The 17942-nt window shown below is 46.8% G+C and overlaps 3 protein-coding genes across 7 annotated transcripts; 1 reads left to right on the top strand and 2 right to left on the bottom strand.

Annotated features, from left to right (window-relative positions):
• Positions 1 to 7358: 7358 nt before the first annotated feature.
• Positions 7359 to 9804, top strand: LOC101763659 (protein ROOT PRIMORDIUM DEFECTIVE 1). 3 transcript variants are annotated; one of them, XM_004984508.3, is made up of 2 exons: positions 7359 to 9005; positions 9148 to 9804. In XM_004984508.3, the coding sequence occupies exon 1, from the start codon at positions 7823 to 7825 to the stop codon at positions 8990 to 8992; it is 1170 nt and encodes a 389-aa protein (XP_004984565.1). In that variant the 5' UTR covers positions 7359 to 7822; the 3' UTR covers positions 8993 to 9005; positions 9148 to 9804. The 3 variants fall into 3 exon arrangements, 1 of the variants encoding a protein (XP_004984565.1); XR_215943.3 differs by having other exon boundaries at positions 7360 to 9073; XR_215944.3 differs by having other exon boundaries at positions 7361 to 9438; positions 9534 to 9804.
• Positions 9805 to 10088: 284 nt separating this feature from the next.
• LOC111255916 (cell number regulator 11-like) lies at positions 10089 to 12554 on the bottom strand. Its single transcript, XM_022823571.1, is given in 5 exon segments — positions 10089 to 10345; positions 10442 to 10556; positions 10558 to 10652; positions 10731 to 10802; positions 10890 to 12554. Coding segments are annotated over 5 exon segments (573 nt in total). The 5' UTR covers positions 11104 to 12554; the 3' UTR covers positions 10089 to 10268.
• Positions 12555 to 12782: 228 nt separating this feature from the next.
• LOC101762701 (CBL-interacting protein kinase 31) lies at positions 12783 to 17942 on the bottom strand. Of its 3 annotated transcripts, none has more exons than XM_004984505.3 (15): positions 17903 to 17942; positions 16435 to 16676; positions 15678 to 15740; positions 15454 to 15525; positions 15278 to 15385; positions 15104 to 15184; positions 14934 to 14987; positions 14714 to 14839; positions 14534 to 14623; positions 14122 to 14244; positions 13929 to 14039; positions 13691 to 13804; positions 13522 to 13578; positions 13358 to 13432; positions 12783 to 13272 (listed from the first exon to the last, which is right to left on the bottom strand). In XM_004984505.3, the coding sequence occupies exons 2-15, from the start codon at positions 16624 to 16626 to the stop codon at positions 13189 to 13191; spliced, it is 1350 nt and encodes a 449-aa protein (XP_004984562.1). In that variant the 5' UTR covers positions 16627 to 16676; positions 17903 to 17942; the 3' UTR covers positions 12783 to 13188. The 3 variants fall into 3 exon arrangements, with proteins under 3 accessions (XP_004984562.1, XP_004984564.1, XP_022679305.1); XM_004984507.4 differs by lacking the exon at positions 17903 to 17942 and adding an exon at positions 16005 to 16169 and having other exon boundaries at positions 16435 to 16577; XM_022823570.1 differs by lacking the exon at positions 17903 to 17942 and adding an exon at positions 16005 to 16122 and having other exon boundaries at positions 16435 to 16576.

Genomic DNA, 17942 nt, shown 5'->3' with positions numbered 1-17942 from the left:
GAGAGCTCGACCGGTTCATTATCCGATCCGGTCCTAATAACTATGCCCCTCTCCCCCCACACGCCGGCACTTTCCCCCCCTCCAAGCATCGACGCCCCTCCCCTGCCCCCACACCGACCCCTACTGCGCCGCCCGAGCTCGCTGGCCTCCATTGACGGGAGCTCGTCGTTTCCTCCGTTCATCACCTATAAAAGGGGCCTCGACGCCCAAAGCTCGTCCCCAACTCGCCCTCACCCTCTCCAACACCAGCGCCGCCCCCTCCCCCGTGCGCCGCTCGTCTTGCCAGAGACGTCGTCGCCCCTGTCCGCACCGGCCCCCTCACTCCAGTAATTTGAAAATTTTCTTTGCTGACTCATTTGGCTCCTCAATATTACCACATGCAATTTCTCCATGTATAGCACCACTAATTAGCGAGGAAAGCAAATTATTAGCAGAGCTACCATCAACATGATCAGCAGCTAGTCCTTCACTCAAATCCCCATCACCATCCACAACCATTGCTTTAGCAGCACAACGTTTCTGTTTTATGAAATCCTTGTCAAACCCTCTTTCAAGCAAGTGTTGTTGAACCTCAACTTTCCTTCTGTATGCCATGCGATGACACCTAGTACATGGACATGGCGCAGTCTCTCCTGGATAGGTGCCTTCAAAGGTATCCCCAATGAATTTGTCAAATCTGAGTTGCCACGCTTCATCTGACTGAGGTAATAGCATCCAACTATGATCATCATGTGCCATTGGAAAAATCCCAGGTACAACAGGAGTTAGAACACCAAATTCACAATTCCTAAACCATGGGAAAAGGGTGCTCATTCAAGATTTAAAATAACCAATATTTATAACATATTACGAAACAAAATATATTGAAAAAACTCAAGTTTCATGCACATGATGTATCATATCTTAGGTTGATCGCTCAAAACGCATTAGGAAACAAAATACATTAGGCCGATCGATCATGTTGAATATTATCCTGCGCAAGTGGCTCCTCACGCTCCTGTGACCAACCAGGGTGACAACGCGCAGGACGGGTGAGACAGCAAGCGTGGCGCACGCTCGGCATTCGTGATGGAGGAGGCGAACGTCGCGTGAAGAGAGGCAGCGACACGGTGTGAGGGCCAGGGGTTGTTTCGATCTGGTTTAGGACCGATCCCTCACGAAAGAAAGGCCTGCCGCATGGGCCAAATTACTTATGTGTTGAGTTCAACTTGGGTGAGGCCCACCTACAAACTCATATATTGCCACACCTAGAAATATCATTGCAATACCACCTTGTGTGTAGCAACGATTTTGGTGTTTGTTGCTATATCTAAGACTCGTTGCAATATCTAAGACTCATTTGCAACAGTATAGTATTCCGTTGCTATATCTAAGACTCTATTCGCAACAACTCATTTGGGTTGTCATAACATAGACTCTTTTGCAGCACACGATAGTAGTAATAGCAGTGCTTTATATTCATTGCAACATGGACATCTATTTGCAACCATTACAACTAGCGTTGCAATAACATCGCCACAATTACAACGTAAATATATTCGTTGCGATATATCCACCTTATTGCAACCAACAAAATTTATATCGCAACACCACACAATTGGTGGCAACATGTCACCCTATCACAACCAAAATCAACTACTATTGCAATAGCCATCATGTATTGCAACAAAAATCAACTGTTGCTAAAAAAACCGTGGCATTAGGCACCAAACCTTATAGTGATATTGTGTTTTTGCAGGAAATTGGACTAAATGGAGCATTATTGGATAAAGCCCAGAACAAGTGACGAACCAGTAAAAGACGAAGGCCAACGGGCCCAAAAAGGACCCAGGTCGATCGGCCTATGGAGGCCAAGGCCGATTGGCCTAGTATCCTCTAGGCTCCTCTGATGCTCATTTTTGGCAAGCACTCCTCCAAGATTACTTAAGGGCTAAGTTTACAAGGATATGGCAAGATGAGTTTGGGATCAAAGAGGATCAAGTGGAGATTTGGAAAGTTTATCAAAGATCAAACTTATCCTGAAGGTATCGACGTGCTAGGCCCGCATGCAAGTAAAAATAAGACTCCAGGATACCTAAGAAGACTTGGGGATGAAGGAGGGTATGAGAGGCCACAAGGAAGAGCTAAGCTGTTCGGCCTGGACCCCCGAGGCTGATCGGCCTGGGGCTTTCCTTGTTCCTCTCACCTTCTAATTTCTGCCACGTGCTCTCCAGACTATAAATACTCCGATATTTCATCAAGCACGCAGATCCATCCATCAGAAGTCGACAAATAGAGGGACACACATTAGAGGGAGCTGAGGGCTACTGCAAGTCTTTGAGGTTGTCTAGGAGATGGCTTCAGCTAGACCCTAGCCACCATGGTCGTCCCTACGCGGTGAAGCCATGGTGGAGTTCTGGAGCCGAGCCTTGTGATCATTAAGGCTTATGTACACACGATGGTGATATGAAACTAATCTTGTGCTTACTTTGATCTACTATGATGCATGCTTATTCTCATATGTTTAGCTAGCATATGTTCTTAGTAGGAATAGATGTAATCATAGTGATTAGTCTATATCTTGCGGATACATCTTAGTAGTGCGTAGGTAGTCGGCGTGATTACCCTTGTGCAGTGACAACATGCGGGAGGGGAAAGGTCGGACGATTGCGTAATGTTGAGTAGGATCGATGGCGAGTATTGTGGGAGTCGTTGTAGAAGCTATCAGGAGGAAGAGTTTTGGGTAGAAGTGCTTGATGGTTGTTTGAGGTAAAGCTTTGGGAAACCGGAGGCGTTAACACGCACCTCGCAGTGGTGGCCACAAGAAAGTAGATCGCTTGCGAGCCGCCTTTTTGAGAGATGACTCTTTATCAAGGTGCTACATAGATTAGTTACCACTTTGGCTGGAACTACAACAAGAAGACAATAGGTTCATGCTACCTTGGTTGTGTTACCTCATATATATGGATGTGATCTGTTTACCCTGTCTATAATATTTATCTCACGACTAGGTTTATCTTTATATGCAATTCATGCTTCATTAAAGGATTAGATCTATTTAGTTAGGTAGAGAACCTAGTCACTTCACTACTGATCCACGGATTGATAAACCTCGTATGGAATACTCTAAGAGAAAAATTATATTGATCCATGCGCTTGTGGTTCACAACTTGGCGTGCTCACTATCGTCAACACGCCCATGGTACTGCTGCGAGCTGCTGTAGGAGCATGCCCTCTGCGCGCCGCACGCTCGGTCGCGGAAGCCCAACCAAAACCTGCCACACCGCACGCACGTCACGTGCCGCATGCACACCTGCGCCGCGTCGCCAAGCCACCGCGTGCCGCACAGCCGGCCGTGCCCCACGCCTAGCCGCGCCGCTGCACCCCATGCTCAACCACGTTGCACTGCCCGGTCGGCCACGGGAGGCCCGCCGCGAGCCACCGCGTGCCGCACGCACGGCCACGCTGTGCTGCAGCGCCCAGCCACCGTGTGCCGCACGCACGCTAGCGCTGCTGGGTTCCGAACGACATTTTCGGCGGCGGCAAAAGCAGGAAGCAGGTCAGGCCGAGTTGTCGGCAGGAGGCGAGGAGGCCGCCCGTGTCGCCCAGCTTGAAGCCTCGGATGATGCGGGGGCTTGTAATTTGGATTAAGACTTTACTTTACTTGTGGACGACACATTGGTCCACTAGGACTGGAGGGTGGTTTTGCCCAATCCTTGTGTCCACAGTTCAGTGGAAAATGCGATCCTTTTGGTGCTTCTCAAATATTGATATCAAGTTTTTCAAAAAAATTATTGATGTCATCATGCTTCCGTCTTCCTGCTTTATTGCATTGCAGCAGCATTTTGCTGCATCTACAGATCTACTACCATCTGGAGACTAGGGCCATGTTTAGTTACTCCCAACTCCCAACTTTGACACTATGCAAAAAGAAGATTCCCCATCACATCAAACTTGCGGTACATGCATGGAGTACTAAATGTAGATGAAATTAAAAACTAATTGCACAGTTTTGTTGTACTTTGCGAGACGAATCTTTTGAGCCTAATTAGTCAATATTTGGACAATAATTCACAAATACAAACGAAACGCTACAGTGTGCTACAGTGCTGTAACAGTAATTTGGCACCTCCCAAATTCCCCAACTAAACACGGCCTAGACAAAGGGAGGGGCAAAGGGCCTAAGGAGTGCGAGAGTACGCAGATTTCTCCGACAGTATAAGCCAGCAGTTAGCTCTAAGCCGGAAGAGAGAGGTGAAAAACAGGAGCAGCAGGTAGCATTGGGAGATGTGCCGTGAGGGAGAAATGTATTGGGAGATGTGTGAGACCATCTCTTATTCTAGCGCTATCTCTTCACTTTGTACACTGTTCATCGATTAAAAATTTAAAAGAGCTGGCTTAGAGCTACCTGTTGGAGAAGGTCTTAGAGTATCTCCAACAGACTGCCTATTTTTAACTCTCTATTTGACTCTTTATTTGAGTTGGCAAAAAGATTACTCTTATTACTGAGTTGCTCGTTCCAACAGACTACCATTTCCCACTCTCCAAATCCCAACGGCCAGTTGTAACCCCCCCTCTCTTTCTTTGTGTGTATATATATATACACCCTTATATGTTTTTCTTTTCTTTTTTTCTTTCTATTTATTTTTCTCTTTCCATTCTTTTTTCTTTTCCTTCTTATTTCTTTTTCTTTCCACCGTCTGCTCTCCTCTTTTATCCGGTGCTCTCCTTCTCTCTGCTCTCTCATCCTCTCGTTCTCCTCCTCTCATGTTCTCTCTGCTCTGCTATGTTCTTTTCTCCTTCCACCGCACGCGACTTCCTGCCCTTCTCAAATCGAACAGCAAGAAGTTTAGCAGCAGAACTTCTACATGGCGTCCGCTCCAATCCTCTCTCCCCATCGAATCCATGCAGCAGCTGCTCCTTTTCCAATCAGAGCTAGCAAGAACACGCTAGCAGCAATCAGCTGCAGCCGCATCTCCCTCCTCTGATCCCTCCACCGAAGCAAGCGCTATTAGCTCCTCTCCCTTCTCTGTCCTTCCCAATCGAAACAAGACAGCTGCTGCTGACCATCCTCTCCGTGCGCCACTGCAATTTCTCCCCAAAGCTTGCTTCTTTCTTCTCCCCTGGCTCCTCCACCCGCAGCCCACGTCGGAACCGCCGCCGCACGGCTCTGGCAGCCGCTCGTGCGACCTCACCGCGCCACCCACCGCCTGGCCTAGCGAGGGGAGCACGCCCCTGGCCGTGCTGCTCGTCGGCTGGTCGAGGAAGAGGTCACTTAGGATGCGGGGCGCGCGAGGAGGAAGGGGCGCCGTCACCGGAGGAAGGAGGGAGGAGGAAGGGGCGCGATGGAGAGAGGTGGATGGCTACCAGGAGTAGGGACTATGGGAGCTAGCTCCAGTCAATCGGTAGCTACTGCCTACAGCCATGGGATGCCTGCACTGCCCTACAGGCTACAGCACACGTCTGCAGCGATCAGCGCGACAAGAGAGCGCCAGAGGAGCGGACAAGAGCAGGAGGAAGGCCACTGGCCAGGACCACGCTATAATAACCGGACTCCCGTCCCTAGCTGCTGCCACCGCAAGCTGGTTCAGACTTCAGACTACGAGACTGTCCCGACTCCGGCGGCTTGAGCTAGACTGGGCTCTCACTCCTCACCTGCAACTGCAAATGTTGACGAAATGAAACATGGTAGCATTTCCGGTGAAGGGCTATGACAAACGTTTCAGATATTGGATACTGTCCCGTAATAACCAAATAAAGATTCAAAATATTTCGTTAAAATAGTAGATTATATGAGTAACTTCTTTTTTAGAGTCTTTATGTGAGTTAACCATTCTCTTAGAGTCACCGTTAAAAGTATATCACACGAACTTCTCTTCCTTGTGGTGGAACATACTCACGTGGATTTGAGTCTTTGACTCGGCACTGGTGTTCGAATTTTTTCAAATTTATTTTAGAATTTAACTGACACTATTCTTTTAGTGGAAGTCGATGTGCCCGTGAATAGCAAGGCGTTAGTGTTAGTGGTCACTTCGTCAACCTCGAGATCTGTCGGCTCAGTCTCTTGGAGATGCTCATAGGAACAGGGTTATGTGCGTATATTTATAGGATAGAGTGTGCGTACGTTTGTGAACGTATGCTCCTATACTGTGTTTCGCACAAAAAATCACGATTTAACATTTTTCAACATTTTCTTAAAAATCACGACTTATTATTTTTTCAGAAATGCATGAAAAATGTTATCTTCAACATTTTCACAACCTATTTCAACATATTAAAATAAAATGGATTTAACATTTTATCAACTTTGGATCAATATTTTGAGAAAAAAAATAATTTGTTCATTGCTTCTTCCAGCTATGATAGTGGCATACGGCAGCGGGAGTGGCGTGCATGGTGCGATGGAGATGGCGGCAGGGTGAGCATAGCAGAGGCGAGGGTGGTGTGCGGTAGCAAGAAGTAGACTTATCATTTATTGGGTCGTCTCTGATTCTTTGGGGTTTTGGGTCAAATTTTGGCGCGTGCCGGCCCCGGCAGATCATCGGGTTGAATTTTTTAGCCCGCGCCTGACCCATCATGTGGTCGGGTTGAGTCAGGTCAAACTCATGTTTTTTGTGCAATTTTCAGGTTTTTTCGGATTTTGGGTAAAAATTTTTGGCTCGTGCCCAATCCATATTTCCATGTTTTAGATCAGGTTATAAATATCGGACACATTAATTTGGTCGGATCAAGTCAATTATTTTTCAGGTGTGTTGGGTCGAGTTTGTGGGATCGGATTGCCCGTGATTATATCTAGCAGGAAGTGCGCATGCATTTCAGAGGTGAGCAATGGGATAGGATTGGACAGCCAGGAGATGCTAGAAGAAGAAAATCTCCAACACCAAAAGCAATATAGCCGATCATCTAGAAGCCACGGGGTCCAGATTTTCGTAATCCTCTCGCTCGACAGACCCACTACACACTGAAAAGCTGCCCTGGTGTGAACGGGCCTGTGACCGATTGGTCAGGTCCTTAGTAGCACCTGGTTCGAGAGGTCGCGTGTTCGATCCGTGAGGACGAATTCTGCTGGATTTTTCAGGATTTATTCTTAAGTTGCTATGGGTATACATGCATGCATGTTTAGTGGTACTGCATGTTTTCTGCGCAATGAGACCGCGCAATGAGGCCAGTCGGCTATCCAATCTCTTCTCTAGCGTGTGTGTATAGATGTGTACGCGTGTATGTGCGTGTGGTGTTGCGTGTAGTTGTGTGCGGCCTACGTTATGTACCGTTTAAGAACCCGCCCACGTAGCCAGGGCATTCAAATAAAAAAGGCCACGTTCACTTTAGGGAAATGAAAGGCCCATAGGTAAAACGAAAAGGCCCACGAGCGCGTTCCTCGACATATTTGGGTTCTGCGATCTTATTCCGCGTTTGGCGTAGCCGCGCGCAGGTCGGCCTGCAAGGCACCGTGTTTCGTTCGTGAATGGGTTCAAGCGGCCTGGCCTGCAAGGCCTTGTGGGCTGCTGCGGGAAGACCGCAACCGCCTGCGAGGCCCGCACGGCTGGAGCCTGCAAAGCGCCGCATCGACCGCGTCGCCGCTGCCTGCTCGGCGGTCGGCGCCCTCCGGTGACTGTGCAGCCTGCTCGGCTGCGGCGCCGCCACATACTGCATCTCCTTCGGCTCATCCAAGGAGTCTCTTCTTCTCCGACGCGTCCCACAAGAAGGGCGACGCCAGGGCCGCCACTGCCAAGTGCCAACAGCACCGCCGCCTCCGGCGAGGAACGCCAATTTTTGTTGTCAAGGTCGACCTCAGGAACGGGGACGGCCCGAATCCGCCGCCGTCCGTCCCTCGTCGGTGATCATGGGGCGGTGGTCGTCCCCAAAGGACCCCGCCCTGGAAGCGGCGCTCCGGCGCAACCGCCGCTGGGTCGTGAACAACCAGATCAAGCGCCTCCTCCTCCGTTTCCCTTCCCGCACGGCGCCCGTGAGGTTCCTACAGTCCCGCTTCAAGACGCTCGACCTCATGGGCCGCGCCGCCAACTGGCTCGGCAAGTACCCCTCCTGCTTCGAGGTCTTCTCCGCCGACGCCGGTGGCGGCGAGCTGGAGCCCCACTTCGGCTTCACCAAGCGGATGGCGGCGCTCGTCGACGCCGAGGAGGCCGCAGTCGCGGCCTCCGAGCCGGCCATGGCGGACCGCCTCGCGCGGGTGCTCATGCTCGCCCGCGGCCGGCGCCTCCAGGTCTCAAAGCTCGCCGCGCTGCGGGGCCCGCTCGGGCTCCCCGACGACTACCTCCTCCGCCTCCTCCCGGCCCACACCGACCTTTTCCGCCTCTCCAACCCGTACCCGCACCGCCGCAACGCAGCCGAGCTGGAGCTCATCCGGTGGGCGCCCTCGCTCGCCGTCTCTGCCGTCGAGGCCGCCGCGGCCGTGAGCAACTCCGCCCCGCGGTTCAACTGCTCGTTGCCCGCCTCCTGGGCCAAGTCGCACGCCAAGATGGAGGACTTCAACTCCACGCCTTACATCTCGCCCTACTCGGAGGAGTGGGCCGTGCCGTGCACGGACGCCGAGGCCGAGAAGCGAGCGGTGGCCGTGGTGCACGAACTCCTCTCACTCACGCTGTGGAGAAAGATGTCAATTCTGAAGCTGGAGCATTTCAGGAGGGAGTTTGGACTGCCTGAGGACACGGCAAGGATGCTGTTCCGGTACCCTTGCCTCTTCTATGTGTCGAATAGATACAAGATTCACACGGTGGTGCTGCGCGAGGGGTACGAGGGGTCGGAGTTGAGGGAGAAGGATCCTGTCGTGGCAGCTAAGGATTGGCTTGGGGAGCTCATGCAGGAGGGGCTGCATGAGTATAATCAAGGAAGGCGTGCTGCGAATATTGAGAAGAAGAGGAGGAGAGGGGAGATTGAGGTTAAGAAAGAGGAAGAGAAGGTGGAAGATGAGGAAACAGCTCAGCTAGATAGTGCAGAGAAGAGGGAGGAGAGGAGACGGTTTTACAAGGTGTTGTTCGATGATGGCAATCGGTGATTGTTAGAGGAAGGTGAAGATCATCAGCATATGATTTGCTTATTGGACCTTGAGCTGTTGAGCACTTTGCTATTTTGCAATGTATGAAATCATTCATTCATGGATGCAATTAGTTTGACAAACTATCTACAACTAAAAATGTCCCCCCTGTGCAGGGAATAGATTTTGTTGACTGCTAATCAGAACATGTGACTGAAGATCTGCAGTATGCGACAATTTAACCTTGTTGGATCAAGGCAATTACTTTATGGATGCAATAAGATTAGTATTGTCACAGGCAGTAAGAGGTTGCAGAACATATTGCTAAGAGAATGTATTAATGGATTGACGATGGTTATGATAAGATTGGGATTTCTATGGGGCTCACAAGTGAGATAACAGTGCAGCCTGAGTTGTTTCCGGGCCATAGAGAATGGTATTCATGAGCTGCAAATGTTGCTGTTGAGGTATGACTGAATGACTGCAAATGAATAATTCAAGACTGGCTGATCTTTCAGCAGAACAATAATTTTACCTTATAAGCTCCACTTTTTTTGCATAGCAAATATTTGAACCTAAGACCCTGAACTTCAGTAAGCAATTGGGTATATGGTAAGCTGCAACTCATCTTGTTTCTTTGCCCTGTGTCATTTTTAGTTTCATTAGGATGATAGTCTTCCAGTTGGGCAATTTCTTGTATTCCTTTGGGGCATTTAAATCCTGAATTACTAAATTCATACAAAATCTCACGCATGTCTATTGTCTCGTCAATCATTTCATGGGCGTCTATAGTTATGAATAATCCCTTGTGTGCCTTGTGGGCACTTTAATTATGAGTTATAAGCTTCTGTAGATGATTGAACTTTTTGAGGTCCTCCTTCTTAGCATTGATTTGGTTAGTCAACCATTTATGGTTACACTTCGATGATTTCATATCCTCAAGTGTTTATGTGCTTATGCCAATTTGTTGGTCTGCAGTAAGTCTTTCGGATTGAGTAGTAACATGCCCGATTTGTGTTTATGTCATTGAACATCAGCCTATGTTTTCCTGCTGAGGTTGCAATGTGGAAACATAAATAAAGAGTAAAGCAAATAAACCAAACACCATACAAGGTTATGGAAATTTAACAACATTATAGTGTTGTACGAAACTAAGCAAAGATCAGAAGGCTGCCCTTTTTTCCCTGTCATTGGAAGACTTGGAAAAGTTAGGGAATTCGAAATATTAAAAAGAAGGGAAAAAATTGAAAAGGAAGCACCAATCATCATGGTAAGCAAACTCTTGAACTTTGCTATCCTAGAAGCACATTGATTGCTTTCGTGGCAGCCTCATCCCTTCTACACACCCCACCACCTTGTTGCTACCTTCCCATCCTGCAAAAGAAACGACGAAGACCATGATTCGGTCATTAATGTGTCTTTTGTAAACATTCAATTTTTTCCCTATTTTTCCTTCAGTAGGAGGGATACCTTTGGCCATATTGAAGCCGCGCTTCTCGAGCTCTCTGTACTCCTGGCACAGCGCGCAGGTGTCGCACCAGAAGTGGACACAGCAGTCCAAGCACGGCGATTCTTGTAGGTTGTTATTGCGCCCGCATTGAGGAGCGTTTGCTACAAGTATACAACCACTGGCAACCTATGGACAGTAGCAGAACATACAGGGTCCCGTTCATGCAGCATGCTGCAAATAAGTTGAGTCAGCCAAGGATATTGATGGTTTGTATGAATGCACAAAGAGGAGAAAGGGTGGAACACCTACATGTGGAGCCTCTGTCCACAACCGCAGCAACACGACCAAATGTAACGCAGGGGCACCAGCAAGTCAAGCAACCTGCAACATTGGGAAAGAAATGAAATATGGATCATTCTGAATCACGTGCAACAAGCGTGAGAAGAATGGAGAAGGTACACTGCATACAGTGATACAGGAGCCGACATCTCCGAAGCAGCTGCAGAGTCCAACAGACCACTCCCATGACATGTTGATTGGTTGAGTAGATTGTGGTTTGTGCTAGATGGTAAAACGAGGTGTCTGGCTGTTTGTTTGAGGCAATGCTGCATTTGATCTGGGGATTATATATAGCAGTAACAACGCTTATTAGTATGACACATTGCAGATAGTATGAACACATTACAAAGTTAACCCTAACCCTGCCGCCGCCTTGACCACCACCCCCGCCAGTGGCAACCTCGCCGCCTGCTGCTCCTCCGGACTCGACCCTCGGCAGCGCGTGAGGCGGCGACGGCTTGGGGAGGTAGCACCGGCGCGAGAGAGAAGGAAGAGTGGAGGAAGAGGAAGAGGATCGACAGTACCCAGCGTGCACGAATCTTAAAGCGGTGGAAGCCAAGTAACGGATTGGCGATACCGGGGGCTCCCGGTATCCTATGTAGCTTCCATGTGTTGGATAAGCAATATGGCTTTAAAGCCTATTAGGCCCAACTAATAGGTCCAACTTCTATATATGTAAAATTCAACATTTCGGAAGATTACATTCAACATTTAGAAATACCACATTCAGCATTTTTTTAAAAAAATGTATACTATTTTCAACATTTTTCCAACCCATTTCAACATTTATCGATAACTGCATCAACATTTGAAAGGAATGGATTTCAACATTTTTTTGAATAGACATCAACATTTCCATATCTCGATCGGTTTCTTCTCCGGCGACGGGCAACAGCAACGCGGGAGCCAGTGGAGCGTGGGGCCGCGGTGCATACAGGATGCGGCGGGGCATGGGGTGGCGGGCGGTGGCATGCAGGAGGCAGAGGAGCGGTGGAAAGGAGCCACGGCGGCGCGTCGCAGGAGGAGCAGCGCGCGACGTGCTCGGGAGGAGGCTGCGGCAGGCTAGGGTTAAGGGAGGAAGTAGCATCTAACGATGCAGGTTATCTACACGAATCTCAAACACCGAAAGGCACGTAACGTACGGGCTTGTGGAAGCCAGATAGGATTGGCGATACCGCGCCTCAACAGCATTTCGACCGCACCAGCCCAGCAGGGTCAACGACGAGAGGCGAGTCTTGAACTGCAACGGTCCGTGTTTTGAGCCCACAACCCGCGCCCCTGTGGGTTGCGTGCTGATGGTCCGTAGCGTGATCGAGTGAGGGCGTGATTGGTAGCAGGGAGGGGGTCATCCTAGGGGCGATCCGGCACCGTTTCGTGCACTTGGACCTAGTTTGGTTCCCTCACCCGCACCATATGCCTGCACCACCTCGTTCACTTGACCCCTCTAATCCCGTATCCCTCTGTTTGCAGAAATCTCCCTTCCCTCTAGAGTCAGGATGACTTGGTGCATGCATGGTGCATGGGCCCATGTGCCAGTCACCTAGAACTTCGATACTTGCATGCATCCAAACAAAATTTCATCCCATACAGGATCAACAACAAAAACAACCAATCATGATTACCAGCATCATGCACATTGCACCGTCCGGCCATCCTGGTCCGAGGCACGCACCCTGGTTGCTTTGAGCCTGCACCGTCCGGCCATTCTGGTCCGAGGCACGCACCACAACCAATCACGCCCTGAGTGAGGCCGCGACGGCGGGGTGGCCGCCGGCGGGCGGGAGCTCGTGGAGTGTGCGCGGCTGCGCGCCAAAGCGCTCATCGCCGCCAGGGATTTCTCTGCGTACGGCCGCGGTATGCTTCAGAGCGAGGTAAACTCACCACGCTCCAAAATCTCGCCATTCCATAGTTCAAGCTACAGGAGATTTTCAGTTTCACCTCAACAGCCGTTCCTCCATCACAAATAGGGTCTTAAGGTGTGCAACAGTGCAAGCTCTCAGCATCATGCGCACTGCACAAAGACCAGGGCACAAGCTATCTGTGTTCACCTCATACATCTAGAAGTAATGTTTATTTGAAGTAACACAGCATAGAACAAATTGAAGGGGACTAAACTTGAAGCCTTGACCTAACAATTGGTACTCCCTTTACACCGTCTGATGTACCTCATTACTACAACACTACTACAGCCTTGATTGTGGCTCCCATCCCATCTAACTTCCAGACCATAAAATGGACTAAACAACGCGCCAGTGAGCTCATCCGCAACAGCCTTGAAGACGGTTGTTTCATCGGAGCTTACTCGCCATCGACAAATGAACCAAAGAACTTGCTTGCAAAACCGACTCTGCAATGGACACTGATCATCCGGAAGAGAAGCTATGTACAAGGAAAGCCAGCGCCGGCATGTGTAAGTTTGGAGGCCGCTTCATGCCAACGTGCTGTTGCCCTCGACCTCGCCATCGCACTTCCACACAACATCCTTCAGTTGCGTCGAGAGACTTCTGTAGAACTGTTGTACAGCACGGTTAATCTCGGTACTGATTCAGTGCCCCAACTTAAAGAGAACCGCAGAGAGAATTGCTCGAGAATAGTACCTTTTGAAACTCCAGAGTATCCCCCTTTGCTATCTTGAGCTCAACCACGTGAAGGGACGGGGCTATTTGAAAAACCTAAAGGTTGCCATACAAAAATAAAGTCTGAATTTGTGATTGTTCTTCAATGTTTTAAACTGTTTTGTCACTGCGATCTTTTCACTTACCTCAGTTGCAACATTTAGATTGCCTTTCCTACCTGCTTTGGGATTCTCCATCCGCATCTGAAAAGAAGAAACACACAAACTTCTCAGGACTTGATGTATGGAAAATATGGTGGTAAGAGTTGAAAGTAGAAAGAGAGGTTATTATATATACTGTAATCAACAGGAATACCTTGTATTTTTTCTTCTGAATGTCAAATCCAAGTGGCTTTGCAGCTTCTTCTATCTTTGTTATGATTTCTTTCGGAGGAAATTGTGAGGTGAATCTTGTCTCTCTTTTATACTCCTGTAAAGAACAAAATCAGAAGTAAGATCACTGTATCTATGTAGTTTCTGAAATTAACAAGCAGGTAATAATATATGGAAACCTAACATTAACAATGTAAGAAGACAGCAGAACCATATCTGACCTTCTTTGCCTCAAACAAATTCTCCAGATTCAGTGCCTGATTTAGTGAAATCAGTTCAAATGCATTCATTGTGGCTGGCTGATCTTCAGTTTCCTCTTTCACATGCCGGTCCTGGCAAACAAATCAATCATGCACGTTACTCATTTAATTCCTATCACAAAAGGCTTAATATTTATTGGTCCATTCGACTCACTTCTGAGTCTCCAAAAGCAGCATCAACGTCATCCAAGCTAGTTTGATATTTCTCGTCAAAAACAGGAGGCTTGTATCCCTTTTTGAACCAAGGATCTTCCAGTATCTGAGCAATGGTGATCCGCTGGTAAAAATCCAAAAACAACAAAAAGGCACGTAAGTTGAGATTCAAGAAATACTTCTCCGCAATTGAATATTGATGACAAGACTCAGTAAACAAAACTGTTCAAAGATCCAAAGGAGGGCAGGAATAACATTCTTAGTGCTAAAGGTCCGTGCACATCATACGGCACAGTAGCTGTATATTTGATATTGCCACTTGAGCTTCATTCTTATAGTTTCATAAATCATTAGCTGATTATGATCCGTTTCAACAACTATGCGTCTATGCTAAAGAGTTATATGATCCTTACAGTTGTAGGATTGGGATCGAGAATTCTGGTAATCAGGTTCTTAGCTCCCGCCGAAAACCAAGAGGGGCAGGTAAACTGAGCTTTAGAGATCTGTAATTGCAAGAAAGGGAGTATTAAGACATAATAAGCAACAAGAGCATCTTCGTTCTATTTTTGTTGCCTCTTATTCATTGATGTTACCTTTTTGTATAGGGCAATGATGTTTTCATCCTCGAAAGGTAAATAGCCAGCAAGAAGGACAAAGAGGATTACTCCACAAGACCAAATATCCGCAGTTGCACCATCATAGCCTCCATCTTCTATCACCTAGAAAGATTCAATAGAAAAGTTATTTAAACAAACTTGTTTAATACTAGGGCCATTGAGACACGGTGTTTCTATGATAAGAAAAACACGTTACCTCAGGAGCAACATAGTTGGGAGTTCCACATGTTGTATGAAGCAGACCGTCAGCCTTTAGAGCCAGAAAGTAACAATAATATTAGAGTGTAAGAAATGAAATGCAGTAAAAAAGGGACAAGATGCAAGAGTTATTGAGAATTTATCAGAGCTAATATATTCGAATGATACCTTCACTTGTTCAGTTAAAGCACTTAAACCGAAGTCAGATACTTTGAGATTTCCAGCAGCATCAAGAAGCAAATTCTCTAACTGCAAATACAGGTTAAGCATATATGTCACTTTTATGCACTTCTGTGCCTATAATTCATAGAGAAGAACTATGACAAGAAAAATAAGGCTCACCTTCAAGTCTCTGTGATACACTCCCCTACTGTGGCAATAATCAACTGCATTGATCAGTTGCTGAAAATATTTGCATGCTTCGTCCTCCTTCAACCTTCCGTTGGTAGCCTGATTGTGAAGTTGTTAGTCTCATGTAGGACAAAGGCATTTCAAATGAATGATATAGTGTCACTTACAATGGTTTCAAAAAGCTCTCCGCCCGTAACATATTCCAGAACAATGAAAATTCTTGCTTTACTTCCCATCACCTGAGGTGGAAGGCACAATTCCAGCCAAATAGTATCAGATTATAGGCATGGAAAAAAAATCATATTTCCAGTGTAAAAACAAACATATTCTAAGAAAGATGCAGACATGCAGTAATATATCATGATTCATTGATAGGTTATCTGGATCTTACCTCAAGCAGTCGAACAACATTAGGATGCTTTACTAACTTCATAGTGCAAATTTCACGCTTAATCTGCATTGAATTCAGGATGTATCAGCATAGAGATATTTTTATCAAGCACATAGGGCCAATCTGCTTAAAAAATGTATGCAGCAAGAACATTTCTAGGAGCATATTAAACAATACATGTATGATCTCATCATGAATTGCTCTGGCATATCAAGTTATTTGTTCCACAACTATATGGTTACACGGAGATCCAATAGGGCACTGAACTACTGAAGTGTACAAACTGAAAACATTGTATTCAATCTGCACAAAGTTCAGACTACATACTGAGTTGGTAGTATGACTTCAACCGGAAGACCACCATGTGGATATATCTCGATGGCATGTAAATATGTAGATATAGAATCGTTTCTTAATTGGAGTTTCATCTTCCTATGCTCCCATGCTGACACGTCAACATCCAAGGAAGAAAATTCATTCTCCACGTTGTTCCTTTTGATATAAAGATGTAAGTGATGGAAGTGAATTTTGACAAAAGCAAACCGCATGTTGCATCTTTTGACTGTCAGAAATGTTGAATGTGGCAGACACAGTTCTTACCATTTAGAAAAGTCATTTACGGTTTATATAGGGAGCATAAGACTTTTAGTTTCGGTACTTCTAATTAACAGAAGTTTGATCTATGAATCATGATATGGACAGACAGAAGATATGGCAAGAAACTAGTAAGTGGTCTTACAAAGGAATTGCTACTGACCTGTTCAACTAATCTGTGCCTCTGAACCTTCTCCTTGTCAAGAATTTTGATGGCAACAGGCTCCCCATTTTCAGTGTTCTTAGCAAAACGGACCTTTGCAAATGTTCCTTCCCCGATGGTCCGTCCGAGCTCATACTTTCCAACACGGCGCTTCACCTTTGGTGACAATGCAGCTCTCTTAGCCCTATACATCTTATAACAGACGAAGGTTCCTCTGAACCTTCAAGCTATTCTTCAAACACCTGCAATTGTTCAGTGAACCCCATCCTTGAATTAGTACCTTGAAAAATAAGCCATTCAAATACCCAAGTGACAACCTCTGGTGAGAAAAATGGAAAAGAAAAACACACAAGAAAACGAGGGAAACGAGAGGTTCAGTACACAGTTTTATTTTTCCCGAATCTTATGTCAAATTTTGGAGAGAAGTGAGACAACATAACACGTTCTGTTGCTATATCATCTTCTTGTATAAGGAAGAACTAAGCTTTACTCAACAATATGCACTGGACACTAACAAAATTTCTTGCAGATGAGCATAAAGCACAAGCCCTCAGGAGACAATTCCGAAAGAAATGGACAGAGGGTGAAAAAAAAGTATGGAAAAGATTTAACGGCAGGTGGGGCATTGATCCAAAAGAACTCAGGAAGTTGGAAAGCAAACATCGAAGGCCCCTTTCAATAACAACAAAAAAAAATGACTGGAAATGAATGACAGGCAGAATTTACAAAGCGTAACGGTTACCAAAGTTGTACTCATATTGTGTCATTGTTTCAAGAGGCAGTTCTCGTGTTGTTTCCCAGAAACAAAAAAAGGAGAAGGAAAGAGTGCAGCCTTCTGTAAATCCTAATTTTTTTACGTGTTTCACAAACACTACCGCACCTGATCAAAACGATAAAAAATGACCAGACAGCTCCAAACCAGAATGATTCGATCCGTTTTGAGTTTTTGACCAATATAAAAGGCTGGTGAGACAAGCGCCTGCGACCAGAAGGCGCAAGGCAGCACAAAGGGGCCTGCGAATGGCTCAGACTTTTGCAGGTAAAGCACTCAAAACTGAAAACTGGCATGTATGCAGGTCCACGACACATAGGAAACAAACCCCCCCACCTTGCTGATGGATATGGATATCAATCAGAACAAAAACCGAGAATTCAGCCCAAAAAGCACTTTACGGATGTGTGTGCTGCTGAAATAAAATCAGGAGGAGGAGGAAAAAGAGATGTTGGCTTGAGCTAAAGGTCACAGATGAGCTGGAACACAAGGCTGCCAAAGGGAAATGCACATCTTTCCCAGGACAACCAAAATATCACAAGTGGCGTTGCAATTCAATCATGCAGAAACCTACTCTTTCCCCGGCAACCCATAATCTCAGAATTCCATCTTAAAGGAAAACCCAAATGCAAAATTCTTCTACGCAACGCAAAGCCACACGAGAAGAAGATTTGGGGCTGAGGCGCTGAAGCTCACCTTCCAGCGCTGGGCGCAGGCTGATCGACAGACGAGAGGA

This window comes from Setaria italica, chromosome IX, assembly GCF_000263155.2.
Source record: "Setaria italica strain Yugu1 chromosome IX, Setaria_italica_v2.0, whole genome shotgun sequence".
Taxonomy (NCBI): Eukaryota; Viridiplantae; Streptophyta; class Magnoliopsida; order Poales; family Poaceae; genus Setaria; species Setaria italica.
This window is presented reverse-complemented; position numbering and strand designations above follow the sequence as displayed.